This window comes from Spea bombifrons, chromosome 2 (assembly GCF_027358695.1).
Source record: "Spea bombifrons isolate aSpeBom1 chromosome 2, aSpeBom1.2.pri, whole genome shotgun sequence".
Lineage (NCBI taxonomy): Eukaryota > Metazoa > Chordata > Amphibia > Anura > Pelobatidae > Spea > Spea bombifrons.
The window spans coordinates 68,370,169-68,387,840 of record NC_071088.1 but is presented as its reverse complement, the minus strand read 5'-3'; the positions used below and the strand labels follow the sequence as shown (position 1 = coordinate 68,387,840).

The 17,672-nt window shown below is 40.1% G+C and overlaps 1 protein-coding gene across 3 annotated transcripts in view; it reads left to right on the top strand.

The window, feature by feature from the left end:
• Positions 1-14,912, top strand: part of THRAP3 (thyroid hormone receptor associated protein 3) — a 28,416-nt gene extending 13,504 nt beyond the window's left edge. Inside the window, exons 4-12 of one of the 3 annotated variants that reach the window (XM_053454662.1) lie at positions 3,678-4,532; positions 6,848-7,477; positions 8,392-8,564; positions 9,068-9,179; positions 10,151-10,235; positions 11,665-11,846; positions 12,691-12,880; positions 13,366-13,506; positions 13,952-14,912. In XM_053454662.1, coding sequence (XP_053310637.1) covers positions 3,678-4,532; positions 6,848-7,477; positions 8,392-8,564; positions 9,068-9,179; positions 10,151-10,235; positions 11,665-11,846; positions 12,691-12,880; positions 13,366-13,506; positions 13,952-14,173 — 2,590 coding nt within the window. In that variant the 3' untranslated portion in view covers positions 14,174-14,912. Of the gene's footprint in view, positions 1-3,677; positions 4,533-6,847; positions 7,478-8,391; positions 8,565-9,067; positions 9,180-10,150; positions 10,236-11,664; positions 11,847-12,690; positions 12,881-13,365; positions 13,507-13,864 lie in introns of all 3 variants that reach the window. The other 2 variants (XM_053454664.1, XM_053454663.1) reach the window with 2 other exon arrangements.
• The last annotated feature ends 2,760 nt before the right edge of the window (positions 14,913-17,672 follow it).

The window sequence follows — 17,672 nt, the reverse complement described above, 5'->3', positions numbered from 1 at the left end:
ATGATGCTCCTCTTCCATGGAGTTTTGTTAATAGACCCTATTTTTCATATACTTTCCCGTACCTAAATTTGTGGAGAAAACCTCATGGTAGCTCTTCATGCCACTTGGAGAAATGGCCTAAAATTCTATGAATTGGAATAGCAGCACATCAGCTATACTCTTGCTATTTTATTTTCTCTTTGTTGCCTCCCTTTTTATTATGTTAGACCAAAATTAAAAATCATCCCAATTTTTGTACAATAACTGTGGTACAGATTAAAATGTCTGAGGTTATGATGTTAAATCGCATGCATTTAGTTGTGGTTTTGTTTATGTATTCTTGTTGCTTGGAGCACAGGGTTAATTTACGTCTGATAAAATTACAATGTCCCCACAGAGAAGCGTGTAAGAAATAATTGAATTTCTCCCCTGTTGGCAACCTGCTATTTGTAACAAGTGGTTTAAATTGGTGGTTTGTCCCTCTCTTGAGGTATCGCTGCTTGCTTCTTTGGATACCAGCTCCACATCGTTTGTGTGGATTTTTTATTTTTTATTTTATGCTTTAGTCATTTCTAGACTTTGCCAAAAAACACAAATATAAAAAACAGTGTTTAACATTTTTACCAGTAATATATATTTCTTGCTGTCCAAGAAAAGAGTAGTGTGCGATGCCTTGCGTTGCGAACAGTAATTATTCCCTACCAAGCTGTGGGTTCCTCTTGGGGACTGTCAGATAAGTGTTGTTCTCCTGGGCATACTTTGGGTTGACCTTGCCTCAGCTTGTAGTATTAGTTTAGATCTCATCAGCAGATCAGCTCTGTTGCTCCCTGACTCCGATGTTCTTGCTGTCTCCATTAAAATGAAATCAAAGAAGAGGTAAGGATGCCTTGGATTTATGTGTATTTAGTGTGACTCCTTTGGCAACACTGATTTTATTATTAGGTGCCTTTTGTGTATTTGACATAGCTTTTCTATATTTGAATAAATGTAAATTGAAATCAAGCTGTTATCTTTGGTTGTATATCAGACTCTGGCAGAGAATTAAAAAGCATATGCGTTCAGAGGACTGATTTTATGTAGGTTTTTGAGCATTTTCAGAATACACGCATTTGCAATTTTAATTTAATAGGTACATTTTGCAGGAATTAAATGTATCTGTTTAGGTTTTTTGTAAACTCATTGACTAGGCTAGAGTTTTTTTTTTTTTTCTTTAGCATTTTTAATTTTTATTTCTCACACCAGCAGCCTATGTGCGTAGATTTTTTTTTTTATTTTATTCAGGTCACTGGGTTTCACTCTTTCTTTTTGATGGCGATCCATCACGGTGCAATCACTTTAGTTAACTTTAGAAAACTCAACTCTGAAGCTTATTGCTGCCTTTCGGGTTTTCCAAGGTTATTCACCAATGTTGGTTAAAATTATTTGGTATTTAAAAAAATTATATATTATAATGTGCATCTACTGTAATTGACAGAGCCTAAATTGTAATCCCCCACCCCACCCCACCACAGTGACTACACCAGTACCGTACCAGAGACATCTGTCCCTGCATGTCTTCATTCTTTTTAGGCGATTGAATGAGTGCTTTATATGGCTCATCTTCATTTCCAGGGGAGCAGCGATTGCTTGTAGCGCAGGACTTCTCTGTGCAGTCCCCTGATTTTCCACAGAACACAGTAATGGCGCGGTCCAATGCCATCATTCCAAAATTATATATATGTATATATTTTTTTCTTTTCTTGAAGCATTTGCACAGGCTGTGGAATGTTGGGGGGGGGGTATTCCGTAAGCTTGTCCAAATAGAGCACTTCTTTTTGTGACTTACATTAATTTATAACCAGCTTGCAGCAGGATGTTAATTGTTCAAGACCAGTGATGCATATTATGGGGGGGGGGCATCAAAAAGGCACCCAGTGCAACCAAGTAAAAAGTGTAAACACGTTAAAATGATGTGGTGTAATAGCATGTACAAGCCTCTGGTTGTTGAATGTGCAGTGTCGCACTTAGTGTTTTTCCATCACTGTATAAACAGTTGAGTTTTTAATATGTAGCCTTACCATTGCGGTCATGAATGCCCTCTGCTGTCAACACATCAAACTACACATTTGAGGAATGTAACAGTGTGTATAAACTTGTACAGTAATAGCCTTGTTATAATCCGCTGTGCAGTTCAGTGCTATTGGGCCCAAAGGGCAAAACCTATTATCCCTCTGACGCCAACATCCTGAAAACTCCAGTTAGCGCAACACAAACTTTCTGCTTTCTCATTTAAAAATCTAGGAAATAAGATATATATATTTACGGTGCCCTCCACTAACATTGCCACAATTGATGCTGTGAAAAATGTTTTATTGCCTAACATTTTGGTCTTTTCTTACAAAAAAATACAAAAAAACCCTTCTGGTCTCATGATTATCAAACAATGGATACACAACATATACGTTTATCAAAAACAAAAAAAGTTAAATGTATGTGTGGCACAATTATTGCCACACTTTTAGTCAATACCTCCCATTGCCATGATAACAGCTCTGAACTTTCTCATATAATCAACAAAAACGTGTGCTAAATAATCAGAGTGGGAAATACTTGGCTTAATGTTTTTTTTGTTTTATTTTTGCTCGTAGTAAAACACTTGCAGGCTGTCCGTACTGGTTTTGTCATGGTTTCTGGTTGCGTTCACCGTACACAAGGGATCTGAGACTATTCCTGCACACAGAATCTCCCCAGATCCTTCAGGTGTCGAGGTTTACACTTTAGTTCACTCCCACAGGTTTTCTATTAGGTTCAAGTTAGTGGACTGGGATAGCCATGGTCTATCCTTGAATTTTATGGTCAGTAAACCATTTTTGTTTATTTGGTTTTATCTGCCCATAGAACCTGATCCTGTTTGGAGCTCCTGTAGTGTCTGGCAAACTGAAGACAGTTGAGTTTGTTTTTGGATGAGAGCAGAGGGTTTTGTTTTTGTTTGTTTTTCTTCTTGAAACCTTTCCAAACCACTTGTGGTGATGGGGATGTAGTTTAGTATGACTTTCTGGCCCCAAGATGCAACTACCCTCTGCAATTCTCCAGCTTTGATCCTTGGATATTCTTTTGGCCACTTAAGCCATCCTCTTCCACAGTACTTTGAGACAAGAGAAACGTCTTCTTTCGGGTTGATTTATAACCTTTAGAGTTTACTGCAACTAAATTATTGCCCTGATGGTGGAAATGAGCATTTTTAATGCCCTTGCTATTTTCTTATAACCACTTCACATTGGTATAAATGGCCAACGTGTTTCATAATATTTATACCCCTGTGAAACAGGAAGTCATCATAGGTGAACAATTTCCTGTTCCTACAATATGAATATATATTTCTCATGTGAATTGATAGGGGTGCCACTTATTGTGCCACACGTAACTTTGTCTTTTTGTTGATAAACCTGTGTTTGGTATCCATGAGATTAGAGTATTTTTGTGGTTTTTTTTTTTTGTTTTTTTTTTTTAAAGAAAATATCAAAAGGTTAAATAGACAAATGTTCACAGCCGCCTTTGCCATATTTACCCAAGGTGCCCACATTAGTGTGTTTGTAATAAAGTATTGGACCAATTAATTATATGGGAAGCTTTAAGTGGTGGAATTTACAAAAGCAAGTTAAAACTTAACAGAAATTGCCTCCATTTTAATGAAAGTCCTCTCTTCTCATTTTATACAGCTCTAGGTCTCGCTCCAGATCCTATTCTCCTAGTTATAACAGGGAGAGGAATCATCCCAGGGTTTACCAGAACCGGGATTTCAGAGGACACAATCGAGGTTACAGGAGACCATATTATTTTAGAGGGCGTGGCAGAGGATTTTACCCCCGAGGCCAGTACAATCGTGGTGGATATGGAAACTACCGTCCCAACTGGCAGAATTATAATCGTCAGCAGTACAGCCCCCGCAGGGCCAGGTCTCGATCCCGTTCTCCAAAGAGGAGGTCCATGTCTCCTAGGTCTAGGAGCCATTCTAGAGATTCAGACAAGTCCTCTTCTGACCGCTCTAGGAGATCTTCCTCTTCCAGGTCATCATCCAACCACAGCAGGGTAGAGACATCAAAGCGCAAGTCCAAGAAGGACAAGAAGAGTCATTCTAAGGAACAAAGAGGCCGTGCATCAGACGATGACTCCAAGGAGCATTCAGGATCTGGAGCAGCAGACACTGGGAATAAAACGGAGGGATCCAAGTCGTGGCAGAATACTGAGACTTACGATACAAGTCCTGTTCCCCAACACAGCCCAGCAGAGCGTGCCCCAACACTGAAAAGTTCAGTTCAGTCTGTGGTGGTAAGGCGCTGCTCTCCTAGACCCAGCCCTGCCCTAAAGCCCAGTCCTCCCTCGCCATCTGTCTTGCAGAGCAGTGGCTCCTTCCGGGCATCATCACGACAGAGCCCGTTTGATCATAGCTTGAGCCCGCCAAGGAAAAGTCCTCTTACCAAGAGCCCACCCACAGTTAGTTCTCTTTATGGTAATCAAAAGGAGGAGGGACGTTCTGGGGAGATGACTGCTCCCATAGGAACAGGATATAAAAGGTACGTGGAATTCTCATAAAGGATACGATTTTGTTATTCCTAGTTCAGTTAAGATAGAAATAAATACACAAGTCGCATTCATCTTAGCCATGTTTGTCATAATTAACATTGCCCTAGTTATAGGCTGTTTGTCCAATGTGAAATCCTTCCACATCTGGAACTTTGAAAAATGATTCCTGTCTTTCATCATGGATGTATGTATGAAAAGTAGAAGTAGCAGAAGTCCGCACGTGCACGTTATATGTCCGGACGCTTTTCTGGGGCGTTATCTGTTTCATTTAGTTGCCTATTTCCATTCAATGCAAAAGTGGTTTGGAGATTCAGAAGTGTATCTAAAAATGAAACTATGGTACCTTTAACCGTAACGCTTTCTTCCCTGCAACAGATATTTAAGTCTCCGTACAAAGTAAATCCCTGTGTTAATCATTTTATACTAATGGAGCAGCACACATGTCCAGTTGCTTAGTTCATCATGTTAGTGCTTCTTAAGTTACTGTATAAATAAGAATTGATATGCTACGTTGCCTGCATGAATGCTGTCCTATTCTTAGATGTTAACCACATCAGGTTGAGTGTATATACTCTGGCAGTTGAGATCTTTATTTAGTGCCAGAAGTTACATTTTGCCCTATAACTTAGTGTTGCTTAAAGTGAATCTGTGTTAACCACTTAAATAACCACTTAAATAAAAAAAAATAGATTGCAGGAATTGATGACTTTCTCCTTTCTAGGATGTAACATGGCTTTTACGTTTCTAAACACACCTGTACCAAGACTAATGTATTCTTGTGTTTTTCTCTTTACCACACTTGTGTTTTTTTTTATATGTTTTTGTTTTCAGCAAGCAGACAATTTTTAGATCTTCTAGGAGACTTGAATCAAAATGTTGAAGTATTTTTTGGCCTTTGAGGCTTTGTTTTCCACTATGTGTTCTTCTTAAGAAGACACTGTCCGGAGCGGAGGAAAAAAGTTTTTCATGGTCTAAACATGTAGACCAGATACTAAGCACACTAAAAATATTTTTAAAAAAACCTCTCAGAAATGCCAAACACAGGTTGGTAAATTGACTCTCGTAGTTTGGACAAAAATCATAATTTCTCTCAGTTCCAAAGATAAGTGTAGGACAAAGATTGGTAAGTAGATCTGTTCTTGATTTGTATGGGCAGGGTTCACTCTTCCATGATTCAGTCATAAAGCAGCAGTTCTAACAGTCCTCCCCTTTCAAGTGACTTTTGGAAGAGGACCAAATAAACACGAAGGACTGTTGCTGTCGTAACTTGGCGCTAGGGATCCAAAGAAACCATACGATAAAGAAGTAGGGTCCTGAGCATACATAGTCCCTTAAACATGTGAAGCTTAATCCTAATCGGATTGTTCCCAGCCAATGCATATAGGGAGATTAGCGGCACAAGGAAAAGAGCATACGGGAACCTTTGAGTGGTGCTATCACCTTGTGAATGGTTGAACTTTTTCTTCTATGTAAATGGCTTTTTCACCTTTTGTGTAGTGCAACCACATGTAGCGCTCTGGTTAACCCCTTAAATATATGTATGATACATTGTACAGATAACATGCTTTGGACTGAAGGAAGACTTGAACGCAGGGACAGCTCAGTGGGGGAATCTCCTTTTGTTGAGAAGCCCTTGAAAGCAGTCAGACATCAATTAGGAACTGTGTTTAGAACTGCTGCTTTACATTCATATTTTGTCATTTGGTGGTTGTATTTCATCACAAGAAACTTTCACAGATTGTAGCGAATGAAACATTTTGGTCACAAACTGAATAATGAACCATCAACGCCCATGGAAAATAATAATCCAATACTGTTTTTAAGAGTCGGAAATATTAAATTGACTCCCATCTAAATTGTAAATAACGCTTCTTTGCGCAGATGTTTTAGTGTATTTTCTGATTATAGCATTAAATGCTTTTGCTCAGGTACCACAGACAAGTCCACTCTTTCCCTGGAGAAAATACACCACTTATTTCTTCAGGTTTTTCACACAATCAGTCTTTTCTGCTGAGTAGATGAAATATTCTAGTATGCAGCCAAACCCCTCTTTTTCAGCTTTAGCATCTTTATAAAAAGTATATTTCTGTAGCTTTTCTTATATTGCAGAACCATTTTGTGCTGCTAGCGTTACGTTTCCAGGGAAGGGAGGCTCAGTAGTGGTACTTGGGTATAAATTGGAATTTCTGTTGCTGACCATAGAGGAAGTTCATGCCATTGTAATACTTCTGTTTTTTAAATCTAACTGAAATATTGAGTACTATGAGACAAGTTGTGAACTTCTCTTCAATCGTCTTTAATCTAGGTTCATGGAAGAGCAAAAGAATAAGGCTGAACTTGAGAAAGAGAATGGAAAAGACAAGGATAAAATGAAGGATCGTAGTAGCCCCACAGATTTTGCCATGAATGAGTTAGAACGTGCGTATAGAAAGAGCCAGTCACCAAAACGTTACAAGATGCGGGAGGAGTTGGAAAAGTTTAAATTGGCTGAGTTGCGCTTTGCCAAAGAGGAGACGGAGCTGGAGAGAAAAGGCCGATCTAGGAAGGATTCAGACAGTGACTCAAAGAACCAAGACCCATATGATCCCGCAAAGTGGGAGGAGCTTTCTTTTGTACCAACCACAAAGGAGAAACGCCGGAAGTCTGAGGATATTGAGGATGACGTTTATATCGAGCGGCCCAAGAAGGAGGACAAAGCCTCTAAGAAAGGGGAATCTGCTCATAAAGGATTCCTACCTGAAAAGAACTTCAGGGTGACCAGTTTCAAGGCTTCCAAGGAAAGGAGCGAGTCCCCTCCACTTCGGAAATCTGAAGGCAAAGAGAGGGAGAAAATGTCAGCCAAGGATGATGTAACTATCTCCAAGTCCTCTTTCTCTGTTAGCAGAGAAACCGGCCCTAGTGTCCGCCTGGACTCCTTTGATGAGGAAGTTGCTCGGTAAGCAATTTGAATTTTCCAGGAACATAAAAAGTTGATAATTAAGACATTTTAAAAACCATAATTATTATATAGTGCCATTTAGAAAGTGTTAAAATACATATATTTAAAGCATATGACACAACTTGATTTAATAGACCAAGATGAATTGATACAGTAGTTAGAGGGTCCTGAAGGGGATGTACACTGTACGTAACATTCTAGGGGTAAAGTAGCCTTTTCACTTAGTAATACTAATTATTGGTTAAACCTGTAGCACATCTCAGTCTAAAATGAGCTCAAAACAAGAAAGCCACCAGTTTTGCAGGAGCCTTTAAAATAACAAAAATGTTGCCTATTGGTATAATATGGAATGCTGAATCATTAAGATTTCCCTTTGCTGGAAGAAAGGGTGGGCCAGCCCAACACATGAAAAAGCTCCCTATAACATGATTCGTCACTCCACAGAAAACCCTTCTACTGCTCCGGAGTCCAGTGGCGGCGTGCTTTACACCTCTGTCTGACGCTTGCCATTGTACTTGGTGATGCGAGGCTTGCATGCAGCTGCTCAGCCATGGAAACCCATTCCCTGAATCTCCGCCAAAAAGTTTTTGTGCTGATATTAATGCTGGTGCAAAAGTGGCATCATATCACAGCACCATGCTTTAATTCACTAAACCCCTTTTGAGTGACCCATTTCACAAGTGGCTGTAAATGCAAACTGCATGGCTAGGTACTTACATTTTATACACCTGTGGTAATGGGTCTTATTGAAGTACCTGAATTCAACAAGTAAGGGGGTGCCCCAACACTTTTGTCCATATAGTGTATTTTAGTGTGTATGTGTGTATATAATATGTGGGCCTTATCGAGTAATGTTTCTGTTTTGGTGCTTTTAATCAATAATGACATAAGGTTCTTTTCCTCTATTACAGTCCAAGTGGAGTGCTGGCCCAAGAACGCAAGCTGTCTCGTGACCTTGTTCACAGCAATAAAAAAGATCAGGAGTTCAAATCTATATTCCAGCACATTCAATCTGCACAGCCACAGCGCAGTCCTTCAGAGCTTTTCGCTCAGCATATAGTTACTATTGTACATCATGTCAAAGGTAATTTATAATGAAGATATTTTAAATGGCAACACACTTGGGCAGGGTTATATACTATACAAAATCATTCATAGGCTGCACAGGCTTTCCAACAGTGTCCTAGAGTTCAGTTTTTTTCCCCCATGTTATTACTCTGCCAAATTGGTTATTAAAGAGAAAATATAAGTGATGTGAGAATCTAGATAAAACTTTGAAAAGGCGGTTGTGTGGATAAATGCCTTATAACCCGCAACAGGAGAGAAAATGTTCAGTTTAGTTTTATGCCCTTTACAGCTGCTTCCGGGATTTAGACATTGACAAATGTTCAGCCTTATTCTGTTCTTATTCTGTTTAAGGCTTTGACTATGTTTAGACCAGATCATAATGTGATTGTTCTCTTGAAAAAACAATTGAAACCTCCAAAGACTAGTGCAGTTTGGTTACAAGTTGACAGCATCTCTTAGTTCTGTTTTAAAAATCATTTTGTAACAAAAATCTTTCTGATCTTGTTGGACGTCCAATAGAGCACCACTTTGGGCCAACAACTATGACACTGAGTGAACGCTTCACCAAGTACCTAAAGAAAGCAAAAGAACAAGAACAGTCCAAAAGTCGAAAGAGTCCTGAGATTCACAGGTACGTCTCCGTTAGGCTTGCAAGTATTGTAATATATCTCATTTGCGTCTTGGTGTGTTAGCTCGTATTAGTTATGAGTTTCCCCCACTTTCTGCTGCATGATCCCACTCCTTCTAATCTAATTTATTTTTCCCTCACCACACTTCATTTCTTCCCACCCGCTGCTCTGCTTTCAGTATCGCGCAGCAGGGATTGTTGCCTTTTCCTTGCAAACGTCAAACTCCAGACTGGAGTCCTTTAGAGGGTCAAATGGTTTAAAGTGGAAACCACTGCTTCCAGAACCTAATGTAAAGGGCATTATAACTTACCATTGTAAATTGCGCTAGTGTGTAAATCAGCTACTGCATTGTGCAGAGTAACACGTTTTTTTAGGCTTTAAAGGAGCTCTTCCACCTACACACAACGCAAATGCTTTCAACATTTTGAAAATGGCACAAGCTTTAAAAATGTCTGCATGTTGCCATCGAAACAGATCCTTGCAATGTTTGTGTCCTTTTGTGTCATGTGACGGGAAGCTAGGCTCACCAAAGAAATGTCAAGGTGCCAAAGTACAGTATCAATTTTATATCTAGGGAAGCTTTAGACATTTAAGATTAATAATGTTAACACTCTTTAACGTTTACGTTCTGTGTAATGTTCTATTTATTTTATTTAGCAGGTCGTGTAAGGACTGGACAGTTTTATGTTGCCATCTGTGTTTTGGATAGCCATCCATGTTTTGGATTTTTTTTTGCTTAATGTTTCATTAAATATAATCCATGTATTCAAATGTTTACTGAGGGAGCATTAGAAACGCAACTAAACAGAGTTATGCCAGTCACGGTAATTGTCCAGATGTTAAGTTTCCCTTTAATGGGTGTTGGGAAAGTGTCAAAACCAAAAATATACATGTTATGCTTCGTCATGAGAGCATATGGGTGCTTGCTTGTTTTTTGGTGTTTTATGTATATCTCCTATACCATCTCTTGCAGGAGAATAGATATTTCTCCAAGTGCTTTTAGAAAACATGGATTTTTGCAAGAGGAACCAAAACACTCGAAGGAAGGAAGCCACAAGGTTAGCTTGGTGCCTTTTCATATTTTAATCGCCACGAATGTAAAGTCTTTTTATAAACTAAAGTGGGTGTCTTTTCTTTTTTCTTTTTAAACCGTGCTTCTCTTGCCCTCTACTTAAGTTTGTGTTTTTCTTTTAAGGATGTGAAATATTTCTAAAAAAAAATGAACTACAAAGGTTTAAATTTTTAATAAAACAAAATCTATATATCAACAACCTTTGTGAAGTGGTTTAGGATATGGTAAAAAATGAGATCACTCCAAGGTCTATTGTGGTTGAACTTGAAACCCAAAAGAGGAATTTTGGATCCAAATTCTACAGTGATGAGCCAATCATGTGTGTTTGGGTTCTGCTTGTAAGTATCTTACTCCATTGTATACCAAACTCATTGTGCTAATGACAACCCGTTGCATGTCACAAATGGTGGGTCTGCTACAGCCTCGCCTATAGTCTATAGCAGAGATGCACACAAGTGCATTGACAATGATGCTAGCTGTTACCTGCTGTTTAAAACCAGCTGCCTGGTTGAAGGATTTCTATACAGTGAAGAATTACTACAACCAAAAGTGAAAAGGTTAACGCATCTGTCATTTTTAAATACGGGCAGTAGCAAAAATTGTTTACTTATGGGTTTTTGTGTTACCAACTTGATAACTAGCTGGGGTTTGTACCCAGCACTTGGTTTTGCCCTATACCAGTAGACTAAGCCTGGTCTAGCAGGACATATTTAATGTAGTGTGGCTTATGGACATATGTTTTCTAAGTAAGTAACAAAATGGCACTGTGTTAAAGCGTTTACAGTATCGCACTACATGGCACCATGATTGAACATCCCCTTTAGTGTAGTATGTGTTTAGCTAGTAAGTATCTAATTGGAAGCTAGGACCTGGACTTTGTGTACAGCTTAATTGTAAAATGTTGATATTAGATTTTAGCGTACTAAAGGTGGCACATTCTTAAAATATTCATTAGAATGACTTATTACATTAGGGAAGTGCTATAAGCCATAAATTACCAATGTTTTATTAAAACAATTTTCCCGTATTTCTAACATAATCAGCAGGGTAATATGCTTAGTATTAATCTGAACATGTTGTAACTGTGCTGTTTTAGGGCCGGTGTTTGAAACAACATGTAAAGTTTATGTGCTCAAAAATTGGTTGTATCAACAGAGTAATAAGTATAGAAGCTCATATATTCATTGTTATGGGTTGGATGTGTAGTTTCTTTCTTTTCATTCTTCCTCGTGTTCTCAAATGCACAACATACTCTTTCAATGTAGAGACTTTCAGTTCTTTCTATATTTATGTATTCTAGCCCAGTATTACACTATTAGTGCATCGTTATATACTTCACTTGATATGTTATGTTGTGCATATAAGAGATGCCCTACACATGTTTATGCTGACTTGCTTCTCAATCACTCAACCAGGGAGAAGGCAAATACCGCGAAGAACCATCAGACCTGCGGCAGGACATTGAGCGCCGCAAAAAGCACAAGGATTCCAAACGTGACCACTCCCGGGACTCTGGGGATTCCAGAGACTCAAGCCGTTCCAGAGAACGGTCACCAGAGAAAACCGAGAAGCCCAGAAAATCTTCCAAAAAACACAAGTATGTGAGGCTTTGCTAACCCAAGAGGACTTATGTTAAGGAGGGGGTTAAACGATTTTTGGAATAATTCAAATAATGGAAAAGAGGCAAATGAGTCAGTTGTGTGGTTAACAAAATAAATGCTGTTGGGCATCTATCCTGTTTCATTTAATTTAGAGAATTTCAACCATTGCTGTAACTAGATTGATTATACTGTATAATATAGGATGTTAAAAACATTTGGTTACTGAAATATTACTATTACTAATTCAATTGCTTGAACTCCTCATTTTGGGGGCCACCATCCCAATGAGGCGATCTATTGATGCAAATCCTGGACAAGGTAAATGGAGTGAATCGTAGATTGTATAGCTCAATAAAGCTATATGTGAGATATATAGGTATGTGTGGGTGCGCTTCCCTTTGCATGATATGAAGAGTTATGCTAGCTTTCCACTGTTACGTTGCTCACTGTTTTGGTTCATTGAATAAATGGAATAGTGAATTCAGTAATGATATTCAAAAGCTGTAGGTTGTTTCAATAAATGAAGTTAGGTATGCTTAAAGCTTTTAAAGTGACAGTTCCTTCGTAAGACATATGTCCTTGCTAAGGAACTCGTTCTTCTAAATAGTTTATGAAATACACTAAAAATGGACTAAAGACTTTTTTGGAACAAGTCCACTTTAAGATTGTCCTTGGATCCCATAAATCCTAAATTTAAATCCGTAAGTTTTTTTATTTTTGCAAGTGTATTTGCCCTGTACTTCCAGAGCTAATGAGATGTTATGGCTTAACACATGATCACACCTTACCTAGTAAAGGACTCTATGAGCATTCTTACTCACTGTCTTTACTTTTGAACAGGAAGCACAGGAAAGTGCGTGAGCGTTCTCGCTCCTCTTCTTCTTCATCTCACTCTTCTCATTCGCTGAGGGCACCAGGCCCAGAGGAGTTTCCTGCAGAGACTGAGGACAAAGAAGAGGCTTCTTCTGCCCGCTACGGCAACAAAGAGTTCCAAGGATCCAATGAGAGAGGCCGTGCCCGTGGAACCTTTGTAAGCATTTATTTTAAAATAGACCTGCCTGGTCTATGTGCACCTTCATAAATGCATGAGACCATTGTCTTTGATATGCTAAATACCAATTTAGTGCAATGGTGGTTTGGATTTTTTTTTTCTATGTTAACGTTTTTGTTGATAGCATCCCAGAAGGGTACATCTGACTTGCAATAAGCAAGGCAATCGTTATTCTGTGGAATTCCATGGATGTTTATACTGCCCGAACGCAAGTTTCAATATATTTATAAAATACGTCTGCTTCTGCCTATTTGAATTCCTTTTGCTATAGCAGGCTTGGAAACCAGAAGTAACTTTAACTGTGTACACACAAACTCTCAAGAATGGCCAACAAGCTGTAAATCTTTCAGAGATTTAATTTAGTGTATGTAAAGTGTTATATATTTTAATAAATAGGCACTGTAATCGTATTGACATGTGTGATAAAATAACTGTTACACGTAAACCTATTTTGATTCACACAGCAATATCGAGCAAGAGGAACAAGGCCATGGGGTAGAGGTACTTTTCAAGGGAATAACAATAACAACAATGACTTCCAAAAACGTAACAGAGATGAAGAGTGGGATCCAGAATATACTCCTAAAAGCAAGAAGTATTATCTGGTATGTGACATTCTCCCTCCACTGGACTTAAAATGTAATAACATGTGCACACATCCCCCTAGTGTAGAAAGAAATCCTGTTACGGCTTTGTTGTCATATGTGCACTTAATTCCCTATTCCCATAAATCGGGAGCTATGTAACTACCTTCTTAATCTTAGTGTGATCTCTTAAAATGTAAATAGTATCTTATTTCTATGAAACGCAATGTTTAGAAGCTAATGTAATCGTTGCTGGTTAGAAGAAATGTATGCTTCCTGTGCCTAGGAGTGTTGCTGTTGTGTACCCACATAGGATTTTTTTGGATGGGAAATAGGTATATTAAGGGCAGACGATTTATAGAAGCCTGTTCATTTTCAGGTGCGGTGGTAAAAGCCAGCGCAGATTGTGGAGTGACTATGAGTAAACGTCCCCTTCCCATCCTGATCCATTCTCATCTCTCTGCAGCATGATGACCGGGAAGGGGAGAACGAAGAGAAATGGGTCAGTCGCGGGAGAGGCCGTGCCAGCTTTGCCCGCGGAAGAGGCAGGTTCTTGTTTCGTAAACCTGGCACCAGTCCCAAATGGTCCCATGACAAGTTCAGCGGGGAGGAAGGAGAGATAGAAGAAGATGAAAGTGGAGCAGAAAGCAAAGATGAGAAAGGCAGCAGTATAGCCAATATGGAGTAGGGATAAGGTCCATAACCTTGTTACGAACTGTACCTGCAGGAGGATGGAGAGGGCACGCTTCGATTTCTTGTCATAATCCATGAGATGACTGGCAGACCATGTGCAGAAGCCAGTGTCTGATTTTATGTATTTTCACACCCTCTTGCATCTATTGTTTGTTGGATTCTTTTGTTCAATATAAAAAGTTCGTATTTTTTTTAATCTTTGTTCAGAAATAGAATAGTGTGATGTCTAATAAATGTATATACTGCTGCCATCCAGCAACTTGCCCACATTAGATTTTATCTTCTCTGAACTAGACACGCTGACTTGAGTGTAATTTTTACTATGCCCTTCTGAAAACCAAATTTCTCGTTTTCTTTTGTAATGGTTGACAATTTTTTTTTAAATTTCCTGTTTTAAGCTTATGTAGAAATACAATTACTATTATGGTATTCTTTTTAGAGAAATCATTATAGAAGGTGAAGGAAAAACGTTAAAATGGGGAAAATACCTTATTTTTTTTGTTTTGTTTTTTGTTTTATAATAAATGTTTGTTTCGCATAACTGTTGAGCATATTTGCCTACGCAATTCATTTTTTCTTTATATGCTTTTCCATTTTTGAACCTGAGTAGTATAATGCATTTAAAGTTTGACTTCCACAGGACCATTATTTTGTCCCAAGAAAGATAAGGAAAATTCTGTTATTTCTTAAAGGCTCTTCGCAGGATGTTAAATAAATCTGCTTTTGTGGTTGAACAGTGTTCCCTTTGGTCATTTATGTGGTGCTTTTGTGGTTGAACAGTGTTCCCTTTGGTCATTTATGTGGTGAGAGAATGGAAAACTATGGAATTGTGCCATTGGCGATGACATTAAGAAAATGCTAAACCTCCATAAGCTACATATATATAGGCTACTGAACATAAATACATTTAAGAGCTAGCCGTACTAATGAATGGGTGGAAAGCTTGGTTTGAATCTCGGAGACCGTTTTTATTTTCAAAATGCACTCCTTAACCCCTTCAGTCCCCTATGGATGTACCGCTACGTCCATAAAACACATCCCAAGAAGCCCCTATGGACGTACCGGTACGTCCTGCCCTTCTTGCAGCGGCAGGGACATATCCCTTTCTGCTGTCCGATCTCATGTAACAGCTTCAGCCATGGGCGCCAGAAAACTGTTATTTTTAAATGTGCGATCAGACATTCCCTTCTGGGTCGCATCACTGCTGACGTTACCTGGAAGGTCATCGGAGGGATATCTGATCGCTCCGATGAGGTAGAGATCAGACACTGATCTCCATGCAAGTCTGTGGGGACTTTCATAGAGATCAGTGTTATCGGTGCAGCGGGATCGCAGGGAGGAGAGTGAGAAAAGATGTTTCTTACTCTTCTCCCATGCTGAAAAACCAATCCGCAAAAAAAGTGTTGGTGATTAAAAATCACTAAAATAAATAAAATGATGTGATGTCATTGTGACATCAGTGGCATTGATTCATGTTCAAGAGGTCCCTAAGAGAACTTCTTACCATACAAAAAATATATAAAAAAAAGAAAACTCCTAACAGAACATCTAAAAGGTATAACCCTCCAGCCCCCGTTCACAACCGCCAAACTCGTTAAGCCATAAGCATAAAAATTCTATGAATAATGTACACCTTATAGTATGCTCCGTATAAGTGCTGGGGAAGAATGGAAATTCTATATAAATTAGGAATTTCTGAAATCAGGACACATGAATTGATAAACTCGGAGGGTATTTTCCATCCCTTTACCTAATTTTGTGAGGATTCAGAGGGGAAAATATATATCAAAAAAATAATTTTCGCTAAATTTCTCATTCTAGATTTTCAGCTAATCATTTAACTATGGTATCAAAATCAATATGTAGTTTACTTGGGTACACTATTCACAGGAAAAGAGAATAATCGTTGAACCGACAGCGCAAAAATTGTTCTGGGCTTTGAGGTAATATTTTATTATGACGTTTAAGTGTGTGTCTGATATATATATACCGTATTGGCTCGGATATAGGCCGCACCCTAAAAGTTTGGTGCTTTTTTAAAGAGAGTTTTTTTTCTTTAAAAAAGCACCAAAAAAAACATGCTGCCACTCTGTCCCCCCCCGAGATACGCTGCCACTGTCCTCCCTCCCCGAGATACGCTGCCGCTGTCCTCCCTCCCCGAGATATACTACCACTGTCCTCCCTCCCCGAGATACGCTGCCACTGTCCTCCCTCCCCGAGATACGCTGCCGCTGTCCTCCCTCACCGAGATACACTAACACTGTCCTCCCTCCCCGCGATACGCTGCCGCTGTCCTCCCTCCCCGCGATACGCTGCCGCTGTCCTCCCTCCCCGCGATACGCTGCCGCTGTCCTCCCTCCCCGCGATACGCTGCCGCTGTCCTCCCTCCCCGCGATACGCTGCCGCTGTCCTCCCTCCCCGCGATACGCTGCCGCTGTCCTCCCTCCCCGCGATACGCTGCCGCTGTCCTCCCTCCCCGCGATACGCTGCCGCTGTCCTCCTCTGCCCCCCCCTCCTCGACTTACCGGAGCAGACTCCCGGGTGTCTTGCGGGGCCGGCGAGGGACATCTACGCAATACGCGTATGCAACTTCCGGTACCGGTACCGGAAGTTGCATGCGCGTATTGCGTAGATGTCTCCCACCGGCCCCGCAAGACACCCGGGAGTCTGCTCCGGTAAGTCGGGGGTGGGCAGAGGTAAAACGCTTAAACAACCTCCCGTGCCGGCACCCCCCCCCCCCGTGGGAAGTGCTGGCAGGGGAGGCTGTCTGAGTGTATCGGGGAGAAGGATGCAGGTCCCCTGCACCGCTGCGGGGGATCTGTATCTTAACCCCGCTGCCTGCCCGGCGCCCGGGACTGCATGTCCCGGGCGTCGGGCGCTAGACCCCGAATATAGGCCGCACCCCCACTTTAAAAACTTAAAGTGGGGGAAAAAAGTGCGGCCTATATTCGAGCCAATACGGTATATATTTGAGATGTGCACAGCGCGCGTTCATTTTCTGGCAAATTTAATTTCATCTTTCTGGATTCACCTTTTCATTATAGAAATTAAAAAAATGCACATTTATGATGGTCAAAGAGCAGCACTGGGCGTGGGCAGGCAGACGGTGACAGGTGATACACATGCGGCGCTGTGGAATAGGACTGAATTCCCACAATATTTTTATTCCCCCAGAGTAAGGCCAGAGGTAGAGGTGCAGCAGCATTAGTAGGGCACTAGGCCTGGGCAGGCAGACTCTTGCAGATGCAGCCCTGTGGAGTAGAACTGAATTCCCACCACAACATAGAAATTGAGAAGTATAAAAGGTTTCCCCAGAGTGAACGACCGTCAAAGGTGCAGTAGTAGTAGTGCTCTGGGCCTGGGCAGAAAAAGGGATTCAGGTAATCCAAGATGTAATGGATAAATCAGAGGTTCTTCCATTCAACAAACTGCAACTATGCTTTGGTTTAGAACATAAAGAGTTCTATAAATTCCTCCAAATACGCCATTGCCTA